At 40.6% G+C, this 10,996-nt stretch overlaps 1 protein-coding gene across 1 annotated transcript; it reads left to right on the forward strand.

Annotated features, from left to right (window-relative positions):
• The first annotated feature begins 4,532 nt into the window (after positions 1-4,532).
• LOC141818938 (putative CCR4-associated factor 1 homolog 9) lies at positions 4,533-5,537 on the forward strand. The gene has a single exon (XM_074706334.1). It carries the CDS (start codon positions 4,533-4,535, stop codon positions 5,535-5,537), a length of 1,005 nt encoding a protein of 334 aa, XP_074562435.1.
• Positions 5,538-10,996: the final 5,459 nt, after the last annotated feature.

Genomic DNA, 10,996 nt, shown 5'->3' on the forward strand with positions numbered 1-10,996 from the left:
TAATCCATTAAAAAATTGTAAATCAGATAAAATAATTTAATTTAATTTTAATTAATATAATCACAATCTGAGATGAGATCGTGATTTCTAACTTCCCTAAAATCGTGCCCTAAGCACGCTTCTGCCAAAAAAAATGAAGATGATGATCGGCGCCGCACGATCCGCCAACCAACTGCTCACCGCTCACCAGCTGCCCGCACAAGCGACGCCGGCATCATCCACCTGCTTCACCTGCGCTCTGGCCGCGCCCAGGATGAACCCCAATGGCAAGCGGCGAGATGGTTCCGAGGTTCCCCTTCTTGGGGTCGATCGTCGTGGCGTACACGGTGTACATCAGGCCGAAGGTCATCACCATGAGCCCGTCGGGCGTGGACGCGTCCTTGTACAGCTTCTCGAGGCGGCATGTCTATCTCCGACTCTTTCGACGGAAAAAGATTCAACGGATCTCGGCGCGTGTTCTCCAAATCGCAAAAAATATTTAGGGAAAAAGATTGATTGATGAAGAAAGAACTCATTGTCATATTAGAATTGATAAACTTCGCTCTGATACCAATTGATGATTTCTACAATATCTAATTCATGATATGACAAATGAGGAAAAACATGATAGACATAATTAGATGTTAGAAAAATACCTCGAGCAGAGGATGTCGATGAGTTCATCTTTGTTTCTGTGAGAGAAAGCTAAACAAATAGAGAGAAACTTCTCCTATCACCCAAGTAAACAAAAAATACGTGAGACGTCTCAATGGGGCGACAATCCACATTTAAAAGGGTTAGGAGTAGGGGCCTCTACAGAAATTAGGAAATAATGGGCCAAACCTACCCATTATAGCTAAGCCCAATAGCATCCTATTAATTATGCTAGTCCACATAAATTATCCAACACCCTTTTTTTCTCCCTCGTGTCGCCAGCGCCGGAAACTGTGGAGGTCTCGCAATGAAGTCGCACTCCACGTTCAACACGAGCGCGGTTAAGGAGAGAATCACGGCCCCTGTTCCTGCTGGATTCCCAACGGGTTCAGGTTTGAAACCCGGATCCATTAACCCTATCCTAATTGGGCTTAAATTTGGCTAGTTATTTGGGCTTTAGTATTGGCCCACTTGCCTTAATTGGCCATATCTTACAATGAAAAGGGGGAATTTGGGTTCTCTTCGACTGATCCAGATTTGGTGTTGAGATTAGGGATGGCCAGAGCTGGCTTGTGGAGGGTGAGATGCAAAGATCAAAGGGTTGGGGAGCTGACTTGCGAAGGGCAAGATGCAAAGATTAAAGGGTTAAGGTAGTTGGTTGGGAAGGGCATGCTCGTTTCCTCAATTGAGACTTGCTCATAGACTTATTATATGTTGCTTCTTTGAACTATGATATTTCCTTCCGACAAAAAGAAAAATCCATTATTTAGTTTTTTCTTGTAATGCAACCATCATAGGATCCTCTTCGTAAAGAGGTTCGTGAAACAATTAAAGAGTAGAGAGGCAGACATCAAAGACATTGTGATAATTGATGATAACAAAGGAACATCAGAAGCAATTTGCAGAGAAATGGTTGTCTTTGGCCCAGATGAAGTCAAAAAGGTGGCCGAGCTTCTTTTCTCAAGAGCAGAACCAAAGCACAGATAACAAATTGTGAGGTTGCTGAAAGAAGGTGAGGTTGTAGCATTGACAAGTGATGGAGTAAATGATGCTCCTGCATTGAAATTGGTTGACATTGGTATTGCCATGGGTGTTTCTGGGACAGAGGTGTGTCACACTATCAAAATAGATGTAGCAACTTGAAAATTAAATGTATCTTCGTAACACCTATGACTTAATTGAATATCTTCTAGCTTAACAAAAATACATATTAAACATAAAGATACGAAATTCCCAATGAGCACTAGGTAGATTTAAAGTCATTAAAGACTAGAAAATATCTAACAGATTAGTATTGGTGCAAGAAGCACTAAGATCTTGTCTAGAATTTTGATGTTTGACAATACACCTAGGTCTGATCAATTTGACCAAGAGGTTGATCCAAACAGGATTTGATGTTTGGATGAAGTGAGTGAAGTCTAGTCAGACCAGATGACTAGCAAGAAGTCATAGTCGGTTAGACTAGACAATGGAAGTGTTGATCTGGAAGATTGGGCAAGGAAAGTCCTAGTGAGTGAAACTAGGCAGTGAAAGTTCTGATTTGGAGGATCAAGGAAGGGAAAGTCCTAGTTGTAGGCTAGGCAAAGGAAAGTTCTGGTTTGGAGGATCAAACAAAAGTCTTAGCAGGTCGAGTGCACCAGGTGCAAGTCCATACAGTATCAGGAGGGCCGGGAAGCATGGCCAAATTCCAATCAGGTACGATCAGGAGGACTAGAGGGTTGGTGAAGTCTGGGCTGGTCTGGAGGACCAAGTCGCAGCAGAAATCTAGGCTGATCTGGAGAACCGAGTCACAGTAGAAAAGTCCTGGGAGCTAGGGACCATGACTAAGCGGGAAGTCCAACATGTCTGGAGGACTTATTGGCAAAACTTCTCCAGAGTGGAGTGGGTAAGTGCGCGTTCCCGGAGTGGAACAGTAGGCGTCAGACTAACCTAGGATTTTGGTAGAAATTTGAAGTTAGACCCACAAGGCGAAGTTAGACTCACAAAGTAAAGTTTAGATAGCTTTGTTTGTTTATATGCTTATCTTACAGGAACCAAGAGCTGGAAGCAAGATGGAGAAAGCAGAAGTAAAGCAAACAAAAGCAGCTGAATCAAGCTCGGGTCAACTCAGGTCACCCCGGAGTCAAAGAGTTCAAGTCGACCTGAATGGTCACTCCAGTCGACTTGAGTGGTTGAAGTCGACCTGAGATGGAGTCAAGTCGACTTGAGCACCGGATAACGACACAGAGAGGCAAAAGTTATCGGAAGGTGCCACGTCGGAATAGAGTCGACTTGAGTGTGGATTCGAGTCGACCTGAGGATCAAATCGCCGCGAAGAAAGAGGATCGAGCTTACATGGAGTCGCCTTGAGATTGGCTCAAGTCGACTTGAGCATGCTATAAAAGGAGGGGTGACGTGCACATCAAGATAATTAATTTACAAGTCATCCCTCTCAACTAGTGGTGCTGTTGAATGCGAACGAGGTCAGAATCTTGCAATCGGGGAAGATCCAGGAGGAGTGCGCGACGCTCAGAATTTTTCAGATCGGCAAACAAGTTTTGGTTTATTCTTACTTACTTATCCTTTACTTTATTTATTGTATTCTTTATTTTAGACTATAAGACGGGTTTCTCCGCCTTCGAACAAAGTTCGGAAAGGAGACCACTAGTGGACGGGCGTCTCTCGTACATAGGTCTTGGATATACTAACCCTGGGAGGTTAGGAACTAAGTAAATTCATGTTCCCTGCATCTTATTCTAATTCCACTGCTTAGTCTTTGATAGTAACGAACGATTTCCAAAAAGCGACAACACGCTATTCACCCCCGGCCCCCCCCCCCCCCACCTCTAGCGTGTTACAACGATCCTACAATTAGAACTACATAAGTTGACCAAAATACATACAAAATATCAAATTAAGAAGTCTCTAATCACTCGTCTGTTATGAAATTGTCCTACTCAACAAAATAATTAGAGATATTCTCATGTAATTGTGGTAGTTCGAGCATCGAAATTGCTCTAGGTATAGTATGTTGCTGTCCACCGTGGTTGGACCCTTGGTGTCCTTCCTCAAGTCAAAAACAAGTTCAATGTAATACTTGCGTATGATGGGAAAAAGTCTCTATTCATGAGATTGTCTAGCTCAGTAGTAGAAGAATATAGAATTAGAGACATTCTCATATAATTATGGTAGTTCGGATACTAGAATTGCTCCAAACAACATCTATGATCGAGCCGCTCTAAACCGTCCTCGCATAATCCCTCCTCGAAGAAGACGGGAGCAGGAGTAGGATCGTGACGAGGAAGAGAAGAGCTCTATCCAAGGTAGGCGAGGTCATCGGCGGAGAGTGATCGCACAAGACTTGTGACTAGGGAGAAGCTCCGGCAACCGAGATTTATGAATAAAATTAATTTATACATGAAAGCGTATAGGAATTATGACATATCTGAGTTTGATTAAATGAAATGAAAATTCCTAATTTTAATATCTATTTTTCATGAAGGGTAAATAAGGAAACTAAAAGTTCTGAAGGAACAATAATTGTCCTAAATAAAATAAACGAATTCTAACAAATATTAAAATAAAATCTGAGGGGTAGAGGACAATTTTAATATAAAAAATTTCTAACAAATATTTTTTAAAGAAAAGATTATTTATTAAACGAATACCACCTAAATACACGGATCGCTCAAATTTTTCTCATCCAATCGAATATTAGATTAGATAGAAAATTTTCCTAATATAATTCGGAATCCCAAAATTTCAAATAGATTAGGACTGCAGCGATAACAGATTCCGAATTGGACTCAACTGTTTAGTAAATCGATCTTTATAAATAACTACTTCGAGGTAACGAAAGATATATGCAAACCTCAGATCAGAGAGAAACACAGAGCAGCAGAAAGCAATCGCTTGCAGCAATGGAGATCATCGACGTTTGGGAAGCAAACTTACTGGAGCAGATGGAGTTGATCTCTGTTCTTCGCCACTCCTTCCCGATCGTCGCCATCGACACAGAGTTCTCCGGCTTCCTCCGCTTCACCCCTCGCCATGCCGCTGGAGAGCGCAGATACTGCGACCTCAAGTACAATGTCGACAACCTCTGCATGATCCAACTAGGAATCGCCCTTTTCGACGACGCCGGCAACCACCCCGGCATGACATGGCAGATCAATTTCTCGGACTTTGACCCGAACGTCGACCCCTACTTGCCGGCGTCCATCGACCTACTGAAGAATAGCGGTATCGACGTCCAAAGAAACCTGCGCGAAGGTATTTCTTCTGTTCGCTATGCCACTCTGTTGCGGGAGAAACTGTTCGATCACCACGGCGGTTCATTTGTCACGTTCCACGGCTCTTACGATGTGGGCTATTTGATAAAGCTACTCGCCGGCGGAAGGCCGCTGCCCGAGACACCAGGAGAGTTTATACTAGCGGCGAGAAGCATCTTTAACGGAAGACTCTATGACGTCAAGTACATGGCGCGATTCTGCCCCGGGCTCCTCGGCGGAGAGATTGGCTTGATGAAGCTCGCGAGTATGCTGAACGTGGAGGCCAACGGCGTGGCACATCAAGCGGGATTCGACAGTTTGGTCACCGGACTAACCTTTCACGAGATGCATAAGAGGTGGGCAATCATGGACGGTCGAGACTCCATGATTCTTTACGGCTTGGAGAATGTTTGCCATGAAATCAAGAGCGCTTCTTTTCTCGGTCCTCTTCGGCAACCATGGACTTTACCACCTGGGAGGTTCATGATTCCACCACCGATGGTGTGCCGACCTTTGGCTTTCCCGTCTCGATACTTTGGTGGCGGCGGCCATGGCCCTGTTCCTCTGCTGTCGCCGGCAACACCACTTGTCAGATGGTTCCCGCCGGTTCCACTTCAACACTCTTTTCTTGGTCCCTATGTTGTCCTTCGGTAGATTAGTTTTTACTTGTTAGCCATCATGTCGATTCTGCAGAGTAGAAATCGATTGATTTTATGATTTGAAAATCTGAATTCTGTAATCAATTAATTAAGTAGAGTCATTTGGGCATTAATTGTTGGTTTAGTCTACTTTAAAGTTAGATAATTAACAGACAGTTGAGTTAATTGTCTAAAGATGCTTAGACACAAAATCAAATGCTTAGACACAAAATCATTGTCATGTAGAAGTGCATAATTGTGTGAGGTGTATATCACCAAAGCGTGTTACCAAAGGTGCAAAGGCTCCATGGTACAACACCCGCCTTTTATATATTTTTAAATATTATTAAGATTTTACTAATCCACTTTTTAAATATTATTAAGATTTTTAAAAATATTTTTGATATTTATTTTTAAAAAATGGTCACTTTCAGTCGATCAGTTCAAATTGGTGTATCAATCGGGTGGGTCTAACAAGCCTCTAGATCCGCTCCGTTTGATTCAAAGAAAATAATTTCTAATTTTTAGAATTAATCTAAATAATAAACAATATTTTACTTTTCAAAAAATATATTTTTTACAAATAAATAATTTCATAACGAATAAATAAACAGAGTTCGTCAGCGATACCATGAATATTTTTTAAATAAAAGAGTTATTTAAGGTATGTCATGTCAATATCAGCTAAGGAAAATAATAAGCTGTTATTAGAAGGATACGAAATATATGCATCCAATAAAATCATACAAATTCTCAACAGATTAAATGTTGTTAGTAACATTTGCTAGTTCAGCAGAAGAAGATGAAGACATTTTCATGTAATCGTGTAGTTCGAACATTCAAATTGCAATTTCAAAGTAATATTTATGTTCTTATGCTTAGTTGGATAATTTATTGATGGATCTAGATGATTTAAATTTTTAAAATTTTACAATGATATGAAAGTATATCTAATGTATGTTTCAGCTAAAATATCGGGGATGATTAAGCCACCGGTTAACGAACTGTTAACGTGCACGCTCCTTGAAGATAAGCCCGGAGAGATGAAAAGACCTGAAAAACACTCAAAAAAAGAGTTAGAATGACATCGGAGATGGATCCTGACAAAGCACTCCGACGCTCAAGTTAGAGGTTTTACATAAGTAATGAGTTTAATGACTTGAAAAAATTAGAATTGATGTATGCATACCTGTGCCCATGGGTATGGGTCACCTTTTATAGAGTTGTTAATATCCGTTTAAGAAATATTTCAAAATATTTTTCTTATTCTCCGGGTGAAACGGTCCATTTAAGGAATATTTCTGAAATATTTTTCTAATCTTAAGGATGAACTATCTTTATGACTTTATCTTGTATGACACGTGGAGGTAACAGATTTCTATCACATCATAAGCATCCCCAATTAGTCTAGTCGAAGGAGGTGTAGTCCGACTGACTGGACTGTGTTGAGTTATCCTCGGGACACCTTGATGAGGTGTCATCGCTCTACCCCATATGGATGAAGTGGCCATAATAGGATCTCGAGCTTGGGGCTCGATGTAAGGCTATGTCGCGAGCTCAGGGCTCTAGATTTGTCATAAGGCTAAGTCTCGAGCTCAGGGCTTGGTGTTATAGGTCTGTCGTAAGGCAAAGTCGCGAGTTCGGGGCTCGGTGCTCCAGGTCTGTCGTAAGACAAAGTCCCGATCTCGAGGGTTGGTGCTCCAGGGGGCTTGGTGCTCTGGGCTTGTCGTAAGACAAAGTCACGAGCTTGGGGCTCGGTGCTCCAGGTTTGTCGTAAGGTAAAGTCACGAGCTCGGGGCTTGGTGTTCCGGGTCTATTGTAAAATAAAGTCGCGAGCTCGAGCTTGGTGCTCCGGACCTATCGTAAGGCAAAGTCGTGAGCTCGAGGCTCGGTGTTCCAGGCCTGTTGTAGGGCAAAGTCGCATGCTCGAGGCTCGGTGATTCAGGCCTGTCGTAAGGCAAAGTTACGAGCTCGGGGCTCGGTGTTCCAGGCCTGTTGTAAGGCAAAGTTATGAGCTCAAGGCTCGGTGTTCCAGGCCTATCGTAAGGTAAAATCACGAGCTTGGAGCTTTGTGTTTCAGGTTTGTCATAAGACAAAGTTGCTAGCTCAGGGCTTGGTGTTCCGGTTCTATCGTAAGGCAAAGTCGCGAGCTCAAAGCTCGGTGTTCTGGGCCTATCGTAAAGTCGCGAGCTTAGGACTCAATATTCCTGGCCTGTCGTAAGGCAAAGTCATGAGCTCGGAGCTCGGTGCTCTATGCTTGAGAGTTTTGAAGCACTTCAAGAAGAAAAATATTAAATTTATGAAATAATACTATAAAGATTAATAACTCGATGAATGAATTATAAGATAAATAGAGTTAAAGAAGATATCCTGATGATTTGGAGAGAGTATAACAGAATGTCCAGCTCAATAACAAAGGTGAACGATGAATCAACTTTATAGAGAAAGTAAATATATAAAAACCAAGGCCTTGTTAGGAGTTATAAGATCCTAACACTATTTAGAAAGGCTAAAGTGTTATAGCATCATGAAAACCAACACTGTGCAGTTATAACTATTCCGATATTGGATCTCTGTTCCCAGAAAAGACACTGTAAGAAAGCTTGAATCTCAACTGATAAAGAAAAAATCTTCCCTGTTGTTGAAGATATATTATCTAAACCATCTTTGAGAGAGGAATTTTATGCTAAGAGGAAATAACAACAAGCATTCTGTACTAGTTTTTGCACTTCGTCCGCGATTATATCTCAAGTCTAGGGAGATTAAACCTTAAGAAAGGTAATTGCTTATGGATGTCGTTGGTCCAAGACTAAGAGAATTTCTAGAAGCACCTAAGAGTTTCTAAAGACATTTCAAGTGAACAAATATTAAATGAAATAATACTATAAAAATTAGTAATCTAATGAATGAATTATAAGATAAAGAGTGTTAAAGAATATATCCTGATGATCCGGAGAGAGGTTTATGCTTAATATGGAGGCTCTATTTCAATAATGGTAGGAATGACTCTTTGTCTGATAACATTTGTTAGAGAGTATATGTCTTAAGCTGACACTACTGCTAACGATTTAAGAAATATGTTTACTGCCATAATAGTCTTCATTGTCTTCAAATACTTGTCTGGACTGTGCAGCTAGAACATTGCTATGAATTCAAAATCACTAGTATCATTGGATAGAAGAGCATAAATCAATAACAACAATGATCACCAATTCTTCCTTTAAAGGGTGTAATCATCCTTTCTGGATATATAACTCTATGAATAATTAGCCACTAATAAATGTAGGAACAACAACGACTTTAGTCGGCTTTCAAATATTACTTGGATATTATGTATTAGTCCATTACAATGCGGTAATAAAATTTATAAAAATAGATGAAGATGCTTCCTTAATGCAGCCCTGTGAGAATGCTTTAACATGGAGAATACAGATATTGAGGCTTGAAGAATAACTAATAGTACAGAAATTGACCATTATAGATATGCATACCCTCTAGGTATGCCTGAACATCTTTGATAATATAAACTAGATTTGTCCCTGACTCAAGGGTTAGTAAACATTGAAGGAACATATATGTAATTTGTATGATTATGTCAAGTTTGTACCATATGATAGATACTAACCTCATCAGCATTTAGGACATCAAAAACATGGGTGCTTCATAAATAGATCAGTGACCAGAACAATACCTCCTCTTTTAATAATGTATCAATAATATGTAAGGTCAACTTTCAGTGGAAAGAATAATCCATCTAATAAATGTATAGACTACCAGCTTGTCATTGAATTTAGAGCCTAAAGTATAGGCAATTCCACTTGAAGCAAAAGACTTTCCGGATCACAACTTGATAGAGATAAAATGTAGGTGTTGTATGCCCTTTAAGTTCAACAATAACTCATGGAGTGGGATTCTGAGTTATCTTTCCACCAAGAAAACTTGCTCACCAATCAATTTATTTGCGCCATAGTTTTTCCATAAGTCATTCTTGTCGAGAATTCCATAATATAGTGAAGACTAGGGCTTTTTTAGAGTAAACCATCCATGAGAAACCCTCAAAAAGAAATCCGACCTTCTTAACAACAAGCCCATAAAAACAGTTATGCAGTCTTCAATCAAAACAAAACCAATGCACATAACCCTCACTAGGGAAATCTCATTTGATCATCATGCCAAAAGACTGAGAGATTTTGGATCTGAAATTTTTTATGAATTACAGAGTAGCTAGATAAAAATGTGAGTAATGCTATTTCAAACATGTATGCAGCCTCATTTTCAACTGATAACCCATAATAGTAACGTTTATTGTTGTTGCTTGAAACAACATCCCCATGAACTTATTTAGCTATACATTAATACTAAAGATTTATGATGCATACCCAAAATGATAATCGCTATGTAAGTATAGCTGTAGGTGCGTGCAAGCCATGGAAAAAAACAAATCCTATTCCTGAAATATAGTAAAGAGGAGGAACTGTTTAAAGAACTTTGGCATCGACTTAAGCTTCAACTTAGGCACCTTTCTTTAGCTTTCACTTCGACTTCAGCCTCGGCAATTTACTTTTATATTAGGCTCTCTTTCTTATTCTTCATCCTGCTCCTCTTTCTTTGTTCTTTCGTTCCCTCCTCATCTACGTAGACTTTCGTTCCCTCCTCATCTACGATCTAAGACTTTCGTTCCCTCCTCATCTACGTATACTTTCGCTATCTCCTACCTACTATCGCTATCTCCTACCTACTATCGCTATCCTATCGCTATCTCCTACCTACTATCGCTATCTCCTATATAGCTATCTCCTACCTAGCTCGAGCTTCCCTCGCCAATCCAAGTAATTTCCTCTCTGCTATATAATAGCTATAGCTACAGTACGACCATATATAATAGCTACGTAGCTCGACGCACTCTTCACAAAGAACTTCTCTTATGCTGAGGGCTCGACCGCTGCAACAGTCGGGAATGGATTACTACGAAAGATCGTACATTATTCTTCTCTCGTTCGGGAAACAAAAGAAACTATCGACTCTTTGTTTCTTTCTTTCACGCAAAAGTTCATTCGGAATCGAAGAATGAGTCCGAAGCTCTACCTATCGAAGAATGAGTCCGAAGCGCTACCTATCGAAGAATGAGTCCGAAGCTCTACCTACTGAGGTATCCCCCTACTGAGGGGTATCCCCACTATTTGCCATGCAACATCTGAGTCCTCTACCAACTGAAGCTATATCCCGAACAAAAAAAGATAGAAAGATGAGCTGGCCATTAGAAGTATTTACATTTATCTGACCGGTGTTAGATATTGCCATGAACGTAATACTGTAATTGGCTGGCGGAAGATCAAAAGTAGTGTAGTTTTGAATTGCCATGAACTACATACTCAGCTGGCCGATCGCACGCAAGACTACTATAATTAGGCGGAAGTGAACGACTGCAGCTGAACGCCATGTTAGACTGCAGCGGAGCACTTTCGAATTGAGCTC

This window comes from Curcuma longa, unplaced genomic scaffold (assembly GCF_044706935.1).
Source record: "Curcuma longa cultivar G26 ecotype Majalengka, Jawa Barat unplaced genomic scaffold, ITB_CL_G26_1.1 contig_26771, whole genome shotgun sequence".
NCBI lineage: Eukaryota > Viridiplantae > Streptophyta > Magnoliopsida > Zingiberales > Zingiberaceae > Curcuma > Curcuma longa.